This window comes from Mobula hypostoma, chromosome 5 (genome assembly GCF_963921235.1).
Source record: "Mobula hypostoma chromosome 5, sMobHyp1.1, whole genome shotgun sequence".
Classification (NCBI taxonomy): domain Eukaryota; kingdom Metazoa; phylum Chordata; class Chondrichthyes; order Myliobatiformes; family Myliobatidae; genus Mobula; species Mobula hypostoma.
In genome coordinates this window covers 4931753-4951252 of record NC_086101.1, presented here as the reverse complement: position 1 = coordinate 4951252, position 19500 = coordinate 4931753, and the positions used below count along the sequence as shown (strand labels likewise).

Sequence of the window (19500 nt, the reverse complement as noted above, 5' to 3'; positions counted from 1 at the left end):
TCCTCTTCACATCCACTCTATCTAGCCCTTTCAATATTTGATAGATTTCAATGAGATTCCACCCTCCCCCCATTCTAAATGCCAGGGAGTACAGGCCCAGAGTCATCAAACACTCGTCATACATTAACCTTTTCATTCCCAGGAATACTCAGACACTTGGTAGTGACTGCCCTCTGAGAGAGAGGTTGGGAGGTGGTTGGTGCTCCCACTATCTCTGCCTGACGTGGCTCCTCCTGCCCACAGATCCAGGCAATGGCTGCCAACCTTCAGGGTATCCTGGACCACGCCGAGACCAAGAGGCTCAATGCCTTCTCTGCCAAGCTGGCTGGACAGCTGAGGAAGCTTGAGAAGGTACGTGGCCTCCGTTCCGCTCGGGGTGGGGACGTTTCTGCAATGTAAAGGTCAGGGTGATGTCCTGGCGAGGGTGGTGTACAGACAACTGAAACAGGAACGGTCCTTGAAAGGCAAGGAAGGGTTTGCAGGGTCAGTTCATGGTCAACCCAGGCAAGGAACCCATTCCCTTTAGAAGAGGTGTACGTCAGAGGTGCCCTATGTCCGGCCAGTTGTATGCGATCTGTGTCGAACCATTCCTGTGCCTTCTTTGGCAGAGGCTGACGAACCGGACATGGAGGTCGTCCTCTCGGCCTACGCTAACAACATGCTCCTGAGGATGACAGATCCCAGTGACCTGCGGAGGATGCGCGAGTGCCAGGAAGTTTTCTCGGCAGCGTTCTCTGCTAGGAACAACTGGGCGAAATGTTCCGGACTTTTGGTGGGTCAGTGGCAGGTGGACTCCCTGCTGGAGGAGATGAGAGCTTTTGAGTGGAGCACCAGGCATCTCCTCTATCTGGGAGTCTACCTGAGTCCTTCTGGGAAGACCTGGCTAGCGAATTGGCGGGACCTGGAGACGAAAGTCATGGCCCAGCTGTATTATTCCCAGAAATACCTGCCATTGTTGTTCCACTGTCATCCCCGCTAGGGTATCGTTCCAGTCAACTTTGGCCAGCTCCTCCCTCAAGGCTCCATAGTCCCCTTTGTGTCTGTACGCGACTGGCAGCTCTCCACCTCGGGACCCTGCAGAGATTCCTGTATGCTGAGCACCCTCCCAGGTGGTACGTGTTGGCATCCCATTTTCTCCGAAGGGGCTGCTGTCTTCAAAAAGAGATGTGGCTACCGCCGGCGGGCATCAGCCGTGCTGCTTTGCGGAGTCTGCCCGGTTTCTATCAGGATCTACTGAGAGTCTGGAACATGGTTGCTTCAGGCCAGCAATCCACTCCTCTGGCAGAGGGCGTAGTCCGGGCTGACCCCTACCCTGCCACAATGGATGTCAGTGCGGCTCAGGAGTGTGGAGTGACTCCGGCTGGGCTCCCTTTGCACCACCGGAGCTGCTTGTCAGGCCCGGGCCCCGCAATCTTATCCGAGAGCCGAGCCCACACAACTTGAGCCGTCTCTCATCAACACCTACAATCCCATGAGTAGGAGGTACCTGTGTGGGCTGCTGCTCCACACCCTCCACTTCCTAGCCCTTGTCCACCGTCCCGACATGCCACAGTGGGCTGTCTTTCCACCCGGAGGTGAAGGGGGTCCCCAGTGGAAGTGTCTTTATGAGGGAGTTCTTCTCATGCACCTTGGGGATCTGGAGTGGAGGCTGCTGCATAGAGCAGGTCCCTGTAACAAGCAACACACATCAAAGTTGCTGGTGAACGCAGCAGGCCAGGCAGCATCTGTAGGAAGAGGTACAGTCGACGTTTCAGGCCGAGACCCTTCGTCAGGAGTAACTGAAGGAAGAGTGAGTAAGGGATTTGAAAGTGGGAGGGGGAGGGGGAGATCCAAAATGATAGGAGAAGACAGGAGGGGGAGGGATGGAGCCGAGAGCTGGACAGGTGATTGGCAAAAGGGATATGAGAGGATCATGGGACAGGAGGTCCGGGAAGAAAGACAAGCAGGGGTGGGGGGACCCAGAGGACGGGCAAGGGGTATATTCAGAGGGACAGAGGGAGAAAAAGGAGAGTGAGAGAAAGAATGTGTGTATAAAAATAAGTAACAGATGGGGTACAAGGGAGATGTGGGGTATTAGTGGAAGTTAGAGAAGTCGATGTTCATGCCATCAGGTTGGAGGCTACCCAGACGGAATATAAGGTGTTGTTCCTCCAACCTGAGTGTGGCTTCATCTTTACAGTAGAGGAGGCCGTGGATAGACATGTCAGAATGGGAAGGGGATGTGGAATTAAAATATGTGGTTACTGGGAGATCCTGCTTTCTCTGGCGGACAGATGGTAGGTGTTCAGCAAAGCGGTCTCCCAGTCTGCGTCGGGTCTCGCCAATATATTGAAGGCCGCACCGGGAGCACCGGACGCAGTATATCACCCCAGTCGACTCACAGGTGAAGTGTCTCCTCACCTGGAAGGACTGTTTGGGGCCCTGAATGGTGGTGAGGGAGGAAGTGTAAGGGCATGTGTAGCACTTGTTCCGCTTACACGGATAAGTGCCAGGAGGGAGATCAGTGGGGAGGGATGGCGGGGACGAATGAACAAGGGAGTCGCATAGGGAGCGATCCCTGTAACAAGTTCCTTAGTTTGTACACAGACCTCCCAGCCCCATGTCACTTCTGCGGGCTGAAGGAGACCGTGTATCACATGTACGTGGAGTGTGTGAGGTTGCAGCTCCTGTTTGTTTATCTGCGAGAGCTGCTTCTCGACTTCTGGTTACATTTTAGTCCCATCCTATTTATATTTGGTCATCCAGTAAGCAATGGGGGGGCATGGAGGGATTAGATTAGATTATGAGGACACACAGTCCTCTTTTATTGTCATTTAGTAATGCATGCATTAAGAAATGATACAATGTTTTTCCAGAATAATATCACAGAAACACATGACAAACTGACTTAAAAACTAACAAAAACCACATAATTATAACATATAGTTACAACAGTGCGAAACAATACCGTAATTTGATAAGAACAGACCATGGCACGGTAAAAGTCTCAGAGTCTCTCGAAAGTTCCATCATCTCACACAGACGGTAAACCTCCAGCGCCGCCAACTTGTCGATGCAGCATCCTGGAAGCATCCGACCACAGTCCGACTCCGAGTCCGTCCGAAAACTCCGAGCCTCCGACCAGCTCTTGAGCACCGAGCACCATCTCTGCCGAGCGTTTCGACCCCGGCCCCGGCAACGGGTGATAGGCAAAGCCGAGGATTTGGGGCCTTCGTCTCCGGAGATTCTCGATCGCACAGTAGCAGCTGCAGCGAAGCGGGCATTTCAGAAGCTACTCCAGGTGTTCCTCCGTGTTTCTCACGGCTGTCTCCATCAAATCCAGATTGTGTACATCCGGGATGAGGATGTCCTTGTCTTGGGGCTGGCTAAAACAGCCATCCGTGGGTCCTGGAAACGAGTGGCAGAGGAATCTGCCCCGGCAGACTGCCTGGCGATATTTAGCGAGTATGTTCGTGCACAGGTAACCATTGAGAGGGAACACGCGCTGCCCACGGCGACCGTAGAGGCATTCCGGGACCGTTGGGCTCCAAGCGGGATTAGGACCATCATTGATAGAGATGGAAACACTTTAGTTTAATGTTGTCTGTCTAGTAGTTGTGTAGTAATTGTGTTAGTCACTGATTTGTGTATATTGTAGCACTGAATTTGTGATAAAGATATTTTGTAAGGTGCGATTTGCACAGCAACGGCTGCAGTCATTTGGAAGGAGGCATGTTCTGGGTGATGTGGGTCAGTAATGATGGATGTCATCTTTTTTGATGCATCGCCTTGTGAAAATGGTGGGCAGGCTGGTGCTCTTGATGGAGCTGGCTGAGTTTACAACCCCCTGCATCTTTTACCGATCCTGTGCAGTGGCCCCTCCCCTCCCTCCACACCAGACGGTGATGCAACCAGTTACAATGCTCCCCAAGGTACATCTGTGGAAATTTGCAAGAGTATAGGTGACAAACTAGGAGACAACTACTTTACCAACTTCAAAGTATCATTGGTTGTTCGATTCTAGTTTCTCATGACTATGGCGATTGATCTTGCAAGTAAGGAATTCAAACATACACAGTTTATCAAATGGTCATTATCCATAACGACTAAATCAACACACACAAAATACTGGAGGAACTCTGTAGGAACAATTAGATTTACTAGAATGTTTTCTGAGTTTCATCTCCTAAGTTACAGAGAAAGGTTGAAGAAGTTGGGTCTTTATTCTTTGGAACGTAGAAGGTTGAGGGGGGACTTGATAGAGGTATTTAAAATTATGAGGGGGATAGATAGACTTGACATGGATAGGCTTTTTCCATTGAGAGTGGGGGAGATTCAAACAAGAGGACATGAGTTGAGAGTTAAAGGGCAAAATTTTAGGGGTAACATGGGGGGGAACTTCTTTACTCAGAGAGTGGTGTGGAACGAGCTTCCAGCAGAAGTGGTTGAGGCAGATTCGATATTGTCATTTAAAGTTAAATTGGACAGCTATATGGACAGGAAAGGAATGGAGGGTTATGGGCTGAGTGCAGGTCGGTGGGACTAGGTGAGAGTAAGAATTTGGCATGGACTAGAAGGGCCGAGATGGCCTATTTCCATGCTGTAATTGTATATGTTATATGTAGGTCAAGAAGTATTTATGGAAATGAATAAACTGTTGACATTTCAGGCCAAGGCCTTTCTGGGGGAAGACGCCAGAATAAAAAGGTGGGGAGCAAGGAGGAGGAAAACTGGATAGGTAAAGCCAGGTGGGTGGGAGAGGTAAAGGGCTGGAGAGAGAAAGGAAGCTGATAGGTGAGGAGATTGAACAGTAGGAGATGGGGGATGATAGGCAGGTGAGAAGAGGCAAGAAGCTAGAGGGGTAAATTGATGAAGAGGGAAGGAGAAACTGATGTTCGTGCCATCATGTTGGAGGCTGCCCAGAACATGAGGTGTTGCTTCTCCAGCCTGAGAGTGGCCTCATCATGGCAAAAGAGGAGGCCGTAGACTAACGCGCCGGAATTAAAATGGTCAGCTACTGGGAAATTCTGCTTTAGGTGGATGGGGGTGAATGGAGCGGATGTGCTTGACCAAAACAGTCCCCCAATTAATGACAGGTCTTATCCATGTAGAGGAAGCACCAGATACAATAGAGGACATCAACAGACTCACAGGCGAAGTGTTGCCTCACCTGGAAGGACTGTTTGGGGCCCTGAATGGAGGTGAGCGAGGAGGTTTTCTGCTGCTTGCAGCGATACAGTGGTGCTAGAGAGTTTGTGAACCCCGTAGAATTTTCTCCATTTCTGCATAAATGTGACCTAAAATGAGATCAGATCTTCAAGTAAGCCCTAAAACTAGGTAAGGAGAACCTAGTTAAATAAATAACACAAAAGTATTGTACTTGTTAATTTATTTATTGAAAAAAATGATCCGATATTACATGTATCTGTTGGAGAAATGTATGTGAATCTTTGCTTTCAGTAACTGGTGTGACTAACTTCAACCAATCATTTCTGGTAACTATTGATCAGTCCTGCACATCGGCTTGGAGGAATTTTAGGCTATCCCTCCTTACAAAACTGCTTCAGTTCTGGGACGTTGGTGGGTTTCCCTGCATGAACTGCCTGCTTCAGGTCCTTCCACAACATTTCTATAGGATTAGGTCAGGACTTGGCCATTCTAAAACACAAATTTTCTTCTTTTTTGAACCATTCTGTTGTTGATTTACTTTTGTCTTTCGGATCATTATCTTGTTGCATCATCCAGCTTCTATAAGCTTCAGGTGACAGACTGCTACCCTGACATTCTCCTGTAAAATGCCTTGATACAACTTTGAATTCTCTGTTCCCTCAATGATTGCAAGCTGTCCAGGCCCTGAGTCAGCAAAGCAGCCCCAAACCATGATCCTTCCACCTTGCTTCCCAGTTGGGATGAGGTTTTGGTGTTGGTGTGTTGTGCCCTATTCCCTCCAAACATAGCAATGTGCACTTCTGCCAAAAAATTCAACTTTTGTCTCATCTGTTTGCAGAACATTGTCCCAGAAGCATTGTAGAACATCCAGGTGGCCTTTTGCAAACTTGAGAGGTGTAACAATATTGTTTTGGAGAGCAGTGGTTTCCTCCGTGGTGTCTTTCCATGAACACCATTCTTGTTCAGTGTTTTTCTTGTAGTGGACACATGAACAGAGACTTTAGCAAGTTCTAGAGATTTCTGCAGGTCTTTTGCTGATACCCTTGGGGTTTTTTTCACCTCCTTCAGCATTGCACGTTGTGCTCTTGGTGTGATCTTTGCAGGATGCCCACTCCTAGGGAGAGTAGCAACAGTACTGAATTTCCTCCATTTGTCGACAATTTCTCTTACTGTGGACTGATGAACACTCAGGTCTTCAGAAATGCTTTTCTAGCCTTTTCCAGCTTCATGCATCTCTACGATTCTTCTTCTAAGGTCCTCTGAAAGTTGTTTTGATCGAGGCATGGTGTACGTAAACAGATCATTCTTGGGAAGGGCAGGTTCTGACTTTGTGTCTTTTTTATAGGGGAGGGCACCTCTACAACCCACACCTTCAATCTCATCTCAATGACGGGAACACCCATCTTCAAATAGCTTTTGTAGAAGGCATTACCCCAGAGGTTCACATACTTTTTCCAACAAATACATGTAATATTGGATCATTTTTCTCAATAAAAAATGAACAAGTTTAATGTTTTTGTCTTGTATATTTAATTGGGTTCTCTTTATCTAGTTTTAGGACTTGTGTGAAGATCTGATCACATTTTGGATCATATGTATGCAGAAATAGAGAAAATTCTACAGGGTTCACAAACTTTCTAGCACCACTGTATGCGCCAGGGGGGAGATGAATGGACAAGGAAATCATGGAGCGAACAATCCCTAAGGGAAATTGGGGGGGTGGGGGAGAGGTAATGATAGATTTAGTGGTAAGATCACTTTGGAGATGGCGGTAGTTGCAGAGAATGATGTGTTGAATGAGGAGACTCTGGTAAGACAAGAGGAACTCGATCATTGTGAAGGCGGTCGGAAGATGCAGTGAGTGCAGATGTCCAGGAAATGGAGGATACAACCCAGAATAGCTGATCCCATTGTGGGCTCAAGCACGAGAAGCCACCTCATAAGCATTTTACAAATCCCCCCTCTTGGAATCCAGCAGATTTTCTCAATCTATCTACATCCGTATTGAAGTTAATTTAAAGGCATCCGTTAGTCTTGCGAGACCGTGGATCTGCGCCTGGAAAGTCTTCACTCTCCAGGTCGCAGGCCTGGGCAAGGTTGTATGGAAGACCAGCAGTTGCCCATGCTGCAAGTCTCCCCTCTCCACACCACCGATGTTGACCAAGGAAAGGGCATTAGGACCCATAGAGTTTGGCACCGGTGTCGTCGCAGAGCAATGTGTGATTAAGTGCCTTGCTCAAGGACACAACATGCTGCCTCGGCTGGGGCTCGAACTCACGACCTTCAGATCGCTAGTCCAATGCCTTAACCACTTGACCACGTGCCCACACCCTATTGAAGTACGCCATGACAATTGTAACCTTGACCTTTTGGCATGCATCTTTCTATCTCCCGTTGTAATGTGTAGACCACATCTTTTCTACTGAATGCAGGTCTGTATGCAGCTCCCATCAGGGTCTTATTACCCTTGCAGTTTCTTAGGTCTGCCCACAATGATTCAACACCTCTTTCTAATGATTCATTTTTTACCAACAGAGTGACACCACCCCCTCTGACTTCCTGCCTGTCTTTTTGATACAATGTGTGTCCTTGGACATTAAGACCAATGATTCAGTGATGCCTATAACTTCATAGATGCCAATGTTACAAGTTCATCGACCTTATTCTGTACTGTGTCTTCCAAATGTAACACTTTCCGTCCTGTATTCATCACCCTTTTCAATTTTGTCCCACTTTTACATTGCAACTCATCCTGTTGATTGCAATTTCACCCTGTGCTCAGCCTCTCCTTGCTAGCAGTTATAAATGATATGATACTCTGTTAGACACAGGTTGAGGTGTGGGGTCTGATATAGTGAGAAATTAGATGAATATTAGACACAGGTTGAGGTGTGGGGGTCTGATACCAGTGGGGAATTAGATGATTATTACACACAGGTTGAGGTGTGCGGGTCTGATACCAGTAGGAAATTAGATGAAGATTACACACAGGTTGAGGTGTGGGGGTCTGATACCAGTGGGAAATTAGATGAAGATTACCCACAGGTTGAGGTGTGGGGGTCTGATACCAGTGGGAAATTAGATGATTATTAGACACAGGTTGAGGTGTGCGGGTCTGATACCAGTAGGAAATTAGATGAAGATTACACACAGGTTGAGGTGTGGGGGTCTGTTACCAGTGGGAAATTAGATGAAGATTACACACAGGTTGAGGTGTGGGGGTCTGTTACCAGTGGGAAATTAGATGATTATTAGACACAGGTTGAGGTGTGGGGGTCTGTTACCAGTGGGAAATTAGATGATTATTAGACACAGGTTGAGGTGTGGGGGTCTGTTACCAGTGGGAAATTAGATGATTATTAGACACAGGTTGAGGTGTGGGGGTCTGTTACCAGTGAGAAATTCATTTCCACTTCCGACAGAATTTGCTTTTATTTTCCACTCCCCCCCTGCCCACCCCCCCCCCACACATAGAGACTGGACCGTAACAAACCGAGTGTCAGCACTCAGCTGAGAGAGATGTTTGCGAGGGTCGTCCAGCACCGGGAAATGTACCAGAACTTGTCCGTCACCATCGGGGACATGAGGAAGGAGATGAACAAACTCAACGTTCTGCTGCATGAACATCGGGTACGGCCGCTACAGGGACCTGCAAAGGTATTGGCCCAGAGCTTTGGCTACTCCGATCACTGGCTCTCTGCATAGTTTTCTCAGAGACGTGCATTATTTCTTCAACATTTTCATCCAAATTTCCATAAATTCCAACCAGATTTTACTTAATTTCATCGTTGGAAGGTGTGGGCCGTTCACATCCTTCACTTCCCCTCCTGATTCAGAATCAGAATCGGGTTTAATGTCACCGGCAAGTGCCGTGAAATTTGTTGTTTTGCAGTAGCAGTACATTGCAATACATAAAAACTATAAATTACAGTAAAAGATATATGTATGAGTTAAATAAATCAGGTTTCTGTATCTCCTCCCTGGTGGTAGCAATGAGAAGAGGGCCTGGCCTGACTGGTGAGCATCCTTAATAATGGACGTTGCCTTTCTGAGACATCGCCCTTTGAAGGTGCCCTGCTAACTGGGGAGGTTAGAGCTCATGACGGAGCCGGCTGAGTTTACAACTTCCTGCAGCTTATTTCTGATCCAGTGCAGTGCCCCCTACCCCCCTATCAGACAGTTAGAATGCTCTCCACAGTACATCTGTGGAAACTTGCAACATTCTTTGGTGTCATCCCAAGTTTCCTCCAACCCCTAGTGAAGTGTAGCTGCTGTTGTGTCTGTCTTTGTATTTGCATCAATATGTTGGGGCCAGGACAGATCTTTAGAGACGTTGACACCCAGGAACGTGAAACCGCTCACCCTTTCCACTGCTGATCCCTCGATGAGGACTGGAGTGTGTTCCCTCTACTTCCTCTTCTTGAAGTCCACAGTCAATTCCTTGGTGTTGTTTTGATACCACTCAGCGAGCTGATCTGTTTCACTCCTGTACACCTCTGCATCACCATCTGACACTCTCAGCCTCGTGCTGCTGAAAACACTTTCTCCATTGTAACTCCACCGTTAAGGCTGATTTGTACTTGTGTGTACGAGCTTGTGCCTTGGCCTACGCAACTGGGCTACGCTGTTGTGAGCATTTATACTTGTGCGTTGGAGTGTCTGCGTCGCTCTGCAATTCACCACCAAAACACTAATTGGCGGTGGGGTTTCTATGCCACTGTGTTGAAACTCAACATGAAGAAACTCAAACTGCAAACAATGGCGACTGAAACTGAAGGAGGGTGAATTTTCTGTGCTTGTCCAGCCACTGAGAGACATGGACGAGGAAATGCATTTCAAACGTTTTCGGATGTCAGCAGGTAGATTTGACGATTTGGTTTGTCGTCTCCAACCATTTACTTCGCATCAGTGTACACACAGTATACTCAGAGACTGGCAATCACCATTCGAGTTTTAGCTTCAATGGAAGTCAACAGGCTGTAGCAGCTAGCTACAAACTGGCGTCAAGCACAGGGTCCTCCATAATTTCGGAGGTCTGTAAAGCTTTATGGAAAGCATTTCAGCCAGAGTTCCTTCCCTGCCCTTCAGTCGCCCAATGGGAAGCTATTGCAGCGTAGGAGGAAATGCGATGCTACCAAGCGGACCAGTCATAGTTGTTCGCTCTGCGTTGCCGCGACGCATAGTTACATTTTGGGAGAGGTGTGCATTAGGCTACGGCGTAGGGCTGGCGTACAGTACAGCGTAGGGTACGTTGCTACACCGTACCTTTGACGCACAAGTATAAATCAGCCTTCGGGCACCTTGCTGTTCTACAGGAGTTCTGGTCTTTTGCAGGACACAGACAAAGCGAATCAGATCCATCTGTCGTTTCTGAACGGCAAGCCCACGGAGGGCACTGTCCATAAACAAGGGTCCGACCCGCAGCCCACGATGGGATCTCATCCTGCCGCTGATCGGACAGCAGTTTCCACCCCGGAGGCTGTGCTTGGGAGACCACCCGGCAATAACAAGAACACCAGTAAGTCTATGTTGTGCGAGAGGATGGCGCTTGGGGTTGATGCCTCAGAAGTTTGTGTAGGGGAGGGACCGTGTTTTCGGAGGTTGATGTTCTTGTTTTGTTTTGTGGGGAGGTGGGGATTGGGGGGTTGAGGATTGGGATGCCATTGTATGGAGGGGTGTGGGTCTGATGCTTCCCTCTGAACGATTTTCATGTTCTGTCGTTGTTTCGTGGCTATCTGGAGAAGACAAATTTCTGAGTTGTATATTGGATACATGCTTTGATAATAAATGGAGCTTTGAACTGATCCTTCACCGTGAGAGCTCAGGGACATGGCAGCCACTGCTCTCTGCTCTGTCCTCGCTGATCATTCCAAAGAACTGGACTCAAAACTGAGTCATAGACGCAGAAACAGGCCTTTCAGCCCATCTAGTTCATGCTGAACTGTTATTCTGCCTAGTCCTACTGACCCACACTTGGACCAAAGCCCTCTGTACCCCTTCCATCCACGTACTTGTCCAAACTTCTCTTAAATATTGCAATCGACCCACAATCCACCACCTCTGCCAGCAGCTCGTTCCACACTCTGAGTGAAGAAGTTGCTCCTCATGTTCCCCTTAAGCATTTCACCTTCCACCCTTAACCTATGACCTCTAGTTCTAGTCTTGTCCAACTTTAGTGGAAAAATTCTTCTTGCATTCATCCTAATCATACCCTCCATAATTTTGTACACCTCTGCCAAACCTCCCCTCATTCTCCTATGCTCCAGGGAATAAAGTTCAGCCTTTCCCTATATCTCAGGTCCTCAAGTCCCTGCAACACTTTGCAAATTTTCTCTGTACTCTTTCAAACTTATTTGCATCTTTCCTGTGACCAAAAACTGCACACAATACTCCAGATCTAGCCTTACCAACATTTTATACAACTTCAACATAACAACTCATCTCCTGTGCTCAACACTTTCATTTTTGAAGGGCAATCTGCCAAAAGGTCCCCTTACGACACTATCTACCTGAGACAGCACTTTGAAGGGATTATGGATCCCTGATCCCTCTGTTCTACCGCACTCCTCAGTGCCCTACCATTCACCGTGGAAGTTCCACCTTGGTTTGTATCCCAAATCGCAGCACCTGGAAGAGATCAAGTTCACCTGAACACTGTCTCCCTCTCTCTCTCTCTGGGTTCTAGTCCAGGAAGATGGCTGTGTCGGAACGCCAGTGATGATTGGCAGCCCCACGATCCACAATAGCTATGGCCGGGCGCAAGGAGCCTGGATGAAAGATCCGATCGTCAACCAGGAGCGAATCTACATCGCCAACTATTTCTTCGGGACCACACTGACAGAGTTTCGCACCCTGGAGCATTTCAAACTGGGTAAGCTTTGCCCCATACACGGTGGGCATGCTGTGTTGGTGCCATAATGTAGGGGTTCCCAACCCTTTTTGCACTGCGGACCGGTTTAATATCGACAATATTCTTGCGGACCGGCCGACCGGGGGAGCGGGGGTGTTCTAGTAGGGTTAAACTCACCTCAACATGTCTTTTACAGTTAGGGTTGCCAACTTTCTCACTCCCAAATATGGGACAAAAGCAGCAGTCAAATCCCGGGACACTTTACCCCAGGAAAGACTACCATGACCATGAAGCCTTGCGCGGGCACCTGTGTGCGCATGTGATGTGCGCATATGATGTGTGCATGCGCGTCCATGCCGATATCTTCCCCCACAATCGGTTTTGCCTTCATCTTCCTGACTATACTGTACATACAGTATTTCTATTTTATACAGGCTATGTATTTATCATATCATTCCTGCTTTCACTATATGTTAGTGTTATTTATTTTCAGTTTTATGTGTTATTTGGTATGATTTATTAGGTTATTTTTTGGGCGTGGGAACACTCAAAAATTTTTCCCATATAAATTAATGGTAATTGCTTCTTTGCTTCACGCCATTTCGGCACGAAAGGTTTCATAGGAACGCTGTACCTTAGCAGGGGAAATACGGGACAAGGGTGGTCCCGTATGGGACAAACCAATTTAGCCCAATATAGAAACATAGAAACATAGAAAATAGGTGCAGGAGTAGGCCATTCGGCCCTTCGAGCCTGCACCGCCATTTATTATGATCATGGCTGATCATCCAACTCAGAACCCAGCCTTCCCTCCATACCCCCTGACCCCTGTAGCCACAAGGGCCATATCTAACTTCCTTTTAAACATAGCTAATGAACTGGCCTCAACAGTTTGCTGTGGCAGAGAATTCCACAGATTCACCACTCTCTGTGTGAAGAAGTTTTTCCTAACCTCGGTCCTAAAAGGCTTCCCCTCTATCCTCAAACTGTGACCCCTCGTTCTAGACCTCCCCAACATCGGGAACAATCTTCCTGCATCTAGCCTGTCCAATCCCTTTAGGATCTTATACGTTTCAATCAGATCCCCCCTCAATCTTCTAAATTCCAACGAGTACAAGCCCAGTTCATCCAGTCTTTCTTCATATGAAAGACCTGCCATCCCAGGAATCAATCTGGTGAACCTTCTTTGTACTCCCTCTATGGCAAAGATGTCTTTCCTCAGATTAGGGGACCAAAACTGCACACAATACTCCAGGTGTGGTCTCACCAAGGCCTTGTACAACTGCAGTAGTACCTCCCTGCTCCTGTACTCGAATCCTCTCGCTATAAATGCCAGCATACCGTTCGCCTTTTTCACCGCCTGCTGTACCTGCATGCCCACTTTCAATGACTGGTGTATAATGACACCCAGGTCTCGTTGCACCTCCCCTTTTCCTAATCGGCCACCATTCAGATAATAATCTGTTTTCCTATTTTTGCCACCAAAGTGGATAACTTCACATTTATCCACATTAAATTGCATCTGCCATGAGTTTGCCCACTCACCCAACCTATCCAAGTCACCCTGCATCCTCTTAGCATCCTCCTCACTGCTAACACTGCCACCCAGCTTCGTGTCATCCGCAAACTTGGAGATGCCGCATTTAATTCCCTCATCCAAGTCATTAATATATATTGTAAACAACTGGGGTCCCAGCACTGAGCCTTGCGGTACCCCACTAGTCACCGCCTGCCATTCTGAAAAGGTCCCGTTTATTCCCACTCTTTGCTTCCTGTCTGCTAACCAATTCTCCACCCACACCAATACCTTACCCCCAATACCGTGTGCTTTAAGTTTGCACACTAATCTCCTATGTGGGACCTTGTCAAAAGCCTTTTGAAAATCCAAATATACCACATCCACTGGTTCTCCCCTATCCACTCTACTAGTTACATCCTCAAAAAATTCTATGAGATTCGTCAGACATGATTTTCCTTTCACAAATCCATGCTGACTTTGTCCGATCATTTCACCGCTTTCCAAATGTGCTGTTATCACATCCTTGATAACTGACTCCAGCAGTTTCCCCACCACCGACGTTAGGCTAACCGGCCTATAATTCCCCGGTTTCTCTCTCCCTCCTTTTTTAAAAAGTGGGGTTACATTAGCCACCCTCCAATCCTCAGGAACTAGTCCAGAATCTAACGAGTTTTGAAAAATTATCACTAATGCATCCACTATTTCTTGGGCCACTTCCTTAAGCACTCTGGGATGCAGACCATCTGGCCCTGGGGATTTATCTGCCTTCAATCCCTTCAATTTACCTAACACCACTTCCCTACTAACATGTATTTCGCTCAGTTCCTCCATCTCACTGGACCCTCTGTCCCTTACTATTTCTGGAAGATTATTTATGTCCTCCTTAGTGAAGACAGAACCAAAGTAATTATTCAATTGGTCTGCCATGTCCTTGCTCCCCATAATCAATTCACCTGTTTCTGTTTGCAGGGGACCTACATTTGTCTTTATCAGTCTTTTCCTTTTTACATATCTATAAAAGCTTTTACAGTCCGTTTTTATGTTCTCTGCCAGTTTTCTCTCATAATCTTTTTTCCCCTTCCTAATTAAGCCCTTTGTCCTCCTCTGCTGAACTCTGAATTTCTCCCAGTCCTCAGGTGAGCCACTTTCTCTGGCTAATTTGTATGCTACTTCTTTGGAATTGATACTATCCCTAATTTCTCTTGTCAGCCACGGGTGCACTACCTTCCTTGATTTATTCTTTTGCCAAACTGGGATGAACAATTGTTGTAGTTCATCCATGCAACCTTTAAATGCCTGCCATTGCATATCCACCGTCAATCCTTGAAGTGTCATTTGCCAGTCTATCTTAGCTAATTCATGTCTCATACCTTCAAAGTTACCCCTCTTTAAGTTCAGAACCTTTGTTTCTGAATTAACTACGTCACTCTCCATGTTAATGAAGAATTCCACCATATTATGGTCACTCTTACCCAAGGGGCCTCTCACGACAAGATCGCTAATTAACCCTTCCTCATTGCTCAAAACCCAGTCCAGAATAGCCTGCTCTCTAGTCGGTTCCTCGACATGTTGGTTCAAAAAACCATCCCGCATACATTCCAAGAAATCCTCTTCCTCAGCACCTTTACCAATTTGGTTCACCCAGTCTACATGTAGATTGAAGTCACCCATTATAACTGCTGTTCCTTTATTGCACACATTTCTAATTTCCTGTTTAATACCATCTCCGACCTCACTACTACTGTTAGGTGGCCTGTACACAACTCCCACCAGCGTCTTCTGCCCCTTAGTGTTACGCAGCTCTACCCATATCGATTCCACATCTTCCCGGCTTATGTCCTTCCTTTCTATTGCGTTAATCTCTTTTTTAACCAGCAACGCCACCCCACCTCCCCTTCCTTCGTGTCTATCCCTCCTGAATATTGAATATCCCTGAACGTTGAGCTCCCATCCCTGGTCACCCTGGAGCCATGTCTCTGTGATCCCAACTATATCATAATCATTAATAACAATCTGCACTTTCAATTCATCCACCTTATTACGAATGCTCCTTGCATTGACACATAAAGCCTTCAGGCACTCTTTTACAACTCTCTTAGCCCTTTTTAATGCTTGCCCTGGATTTGTCGGCCTGCCACTTTTACTTTTCCCCTTTGTACTTTTTGCTTCTACGCTCACTTTACACCCCTCTGTCTCTCTGCACTGGTTCCCATCCCTCTGTTGTGAACTAACCTCCTCACACCTAGCCGCTTTAATTTGATTCCCACCCCCCAACCATTCTAGTTTAAAGTCACCTCAGTAGCCCCCGCTAATCTCCCTGCCAGGATATTGGTCCCCCGAGGATTTAAGTGTAACCCGTCCTTTTTGTACAGGTCACACCTGCGCCAAAAGAGGTCCCAATGATCCAAAAACTTGAATCCCTGCCCCCTGCTCCAATCCCTCAGCCACGCATTTATCCTCCACCTCATCGCATTCCTACTCTCACTGTCGCGTGGCACAGGCAGTAATCCCGAGATTACTACCTTTGCGGTCCTTTTTCTCAACTCCCTTCCTAGCTCCCTATATTCTTCTTTCAGGACCTCATCCCTTTTCCTACCTATGTCATTGGTACCTATATGTACCAGGACCTCTGGCTCTTCACCCTCCCACTTCAGGATATCTTGGACACGATCAGAAATATCCCGGACCCTGGCACCAGGGAGGCAAACTACCATCCGAGTCTCTGGACTGCGTCCACAGAATCGCCTATCTGACCCCCTTACTATCGAGTCCCCTATCACAACTGCCCTCCTCTTCCTTGCCCTACCCTTCTGAGCTACAGGGCCAGACTCTGTGCCGGAGGCAGGGCCACTGTCGCTTCCCCCGGGTAAGCTGTCCCCCCCAACAGTACTCAAACAGGAGTACCTGTTGTTAAGGGGCACAGCCGCCGGGGTACTCCCCATCACCTTCCTTTTCCCCTTCCCCCTCCTAACCGTGACCCACTTGTCTGCCTCCCGTGGCCCCGGCGTGACCACCTGCCTTCCACTCCTCTCTATCACCTCCTCGCTCTCCCTGACCAGACGAAGGTCATCGAGCTGCAGCTCCAGTTCCGTAACGCGGTCCCTTAGGAGCTGCATCTCGATGCACTTGGCGCAGATGTAGACGTCCGGGAGGCTTGGAGACTCCAGGGCCTCCCACATCCGACACCGAGAACAGCAAACTGCCCTCACAGTCATAATGCCCCTCTCCTCAAATAGCAACAGAAAATGAATGTCAAACCTTCCTCGCCTCGCCCGCTTCCGCCTAAGCCCGGTGAGCCGAAGCCCTTAAGTCTTCACTCTGCTCCCGGCTCACTCCGCCGCCCGCAAACTACGCTGCCCGCTCTCTGAGGCTCTGTTCCTTTTAAATCTGCCGCGCTGCACTGCCCGACGTCACACGCCTGCGCAGTCCCGCCTCTCAGAAAGCCATTGGAGAAAAAAAAATAACGAAAATTTCAAAAATCTCTTTTTCGGCACTCCCACTCAGACTCTCAGACTCCTTCTTCGAATCAAATCCGAAGCAGGATGTCTGCCCTTTTAAATCTGCCGCGCTGCACTGCCCGACGTCACACGCCTGCGCAGTCCCACCCCACATCCTATACGGGATGTCCTGGCAAATACTGGACAGTTGGCAACCCTATGTTCAAGTTCAACAGTACGTGACAGGGAATGAGGAAAGGTGCAGCTGACTCATATCGTTTCCTCGTGGCCCGGTAGCACATGCTTTGCGGCCTGGTACCGGTCCGCGGCCCAGTGGTTGGGGACCGCTGCCGTAATGTGTGGCCCACACACATCTTTGTTAACCTAGTCGGTGTATTTCCCTGTACGTTTCAATGTACATGTGCTACGTAAATGAATCTGCGTCCCCAACATAACCACCTCGGGGCACGCACCCCTGACGTGCACCACCATGACCACTGCCACCATTGAAGGGGCCGAGCACTGACTAGAATCGCGGTTGGACCAACTGTAAACTACAACGGCTACAAGAAAGGTCCAGAGTTTGGCCATCAGTGACAGATAACTCCTGGAGGGGTGGGGGTGGGGGAGTTTCCAAGACCAGACTGTGAACATACAGTTTATTAGGAGCATCTGTGCCCCTGCTCGTTAATGCAAATATCTGATCAGCCGATACTGTGGCAGCAGCTCAGTGCAGAAAAGCATGCAGACATGGTCAAGAGGTTCAGTTGTTGTTCAGGTCAAACATCAGAATGGGGAAGAAATGTGATCTCAGTGACTTTGACCGTGGAATGGTTATTGGTGCCAGATGGGGTGGTTTGAGTATCTCAGAAACTGCTGATCTTCTGGGATTTTCACAGATAACGGTCTCTAGAGTTTACAGAGAGTGGTGTGAACTACAGATAACATCCAGTGAGCAGCAGTTCTGTGGGTGGAAACACCTTGTTAATGAGAGAGGTCAGAGGAGAATGGCCAGACTGGTTCAAGCTGACAGGAAGGTGACAGTAACTCAAATAACTGCACGTTACAACTGTGGTGTGCAGGAGAGCATCTTTGAACATGCAACAGGTCGAACCTTGAATAGGGTGGGCTACAGCAGCAGAAGACCACAAACATACAGTCAATGACCACTTCATTAGGTACAGGAGCAACTGAATAAAGTGCCCTGGTAGAACCATAGAACACTACAGCACAGAAAACAGGCCATTCGGCCCTTCTAGTCTGTGCTGAAACTTTATTACGCTCGTCCCGTTGACCTGCACCCAGTCCATAACCCTCCAGACCTCTCCCATCCGTGTATTTATCCAATTTATTCTTAAAACATAAGAGTGAGCCTGCATTTACCACGTCAGATGGCAGCTCATTCCGCACTCCCACCACTCTCTGAATGAAGAAGTTCCCCCTAAACCTTTCCCCTTTCACCCTAAAGCCATGTCCTCTCGTATTTATCTCTCCTAATCTAAGTGGAAAGAGCCTATTCACATTTACTCTGTCTATACCCTTCATAATTTTGTAAACCTCTATCAAAATCTCCCCTCATTCTTTTACACTCCAAGGAATAAAGTCCTAACCTATTCAATCTTTCTCTGTAACTCAATTCCTGAAGACTCGGCAACATCCTAGTAAATCTTCTCTGCATTCTTTCAATCTTACTGATATCCTTCCTATAGTTAGGTGACAAGAACTGTACACAATACTCCAAATTTGGCCTCACCAATGTCTTATGCAACCTCCCCATAACATCCCAACTCCGATACTCAATACATTGATTTACGAATGCCAGGATGCCAAAAGCCTTCTTTACAACCCTGTGTGATGTTTTCCTCTTATCACAGAATCAGAATGTAGCTCAGTTAATTCTGAATGTGCTATGCTGGAGCAGGAACGTGTTGTGACACTTGCAGGCGGCCCCCAGCACATCCTTGCGTGTGCCAGCTGTTCGTGCATTTCACGGCTTGTCTTGATGTACATCTGAATTACACGTCGCTGGCTGCATCATTGTGTGGTACGTACAGAAACTGCAAGGCACCGGACTGCGGGGCCCCACAGGGGATAGTAAACACAACCCGGAAGATCACCAGTGTCTCCCTTCCCCTATTTGTGACACCTACCGGGAGTGCTGTGGATGAAGAGCCTGAAACGTTGTTGAGGATGCTGACCACCCATTTCACCATGTCTCTGACCCACTACCATCGGGAAGGAGGTACAGGAGCATCAGGACTCGGACTGTCAGACTGGGTGACAGCTTCTTCCCTTAGCCTGTGACCCTACGAGGTCTCGTCACTGGGACAACGAGCTGCTTACTGTTTCCCTGCGCTGCACACTACATGCGTGCTGAATTTATTTATGGTGATATTATGTTTTATGTGCTGTGTCTGGATGAACGTTGTTGTGTTTGGTTGTCTACATGTACAGTCAGTTAAACTGCAGCTTGATATCTCTGCCTCTCTGACTGAAAGTGGGAGGCCATTCAGTCCATCACAGCTCTACTCCCATCTGCTATCAGG

At 47.9% G+C, this 19500-nt stretch overlaps 1 protein-coding gene across 3 annotated transcripts in view; it reads left to right on the top strand.

Annotated features, from left to right (window-relative positions):
- The window catches only part of LOC134346516 (olfactomedin-like protein 2A), a 43695-nt gene that overhangs the window by 16090 nt on the left and 8105 nt on the right, over positions 1 to 19500 (top strand). For 2 of the 3 annotated variants that reach the window (XM_063047914.1, XM_063047915.1), the window contains 4 exons: positions 244 to 351; positions 8623 to 8805; positions 10483 to 10666; positions 11834 to 12019. In XM_063047914.1, the coding sequence (XP_062903984.1) occupies positions 244 to 351; positions 8623 to 8805; positions 10483 to 10666; positions 11834 to 12019 (661 nt within the window). Of the gene's footprint in view, positions 1 to 142; positions 352 to 8622; positions 8806 to 10482; positions 10667 to 11833; positions 12020 to 19500 lie in introns of all 3 variants that reach the window. The other variant, XM_063047916.1, reaches the window with a different exon arrangement.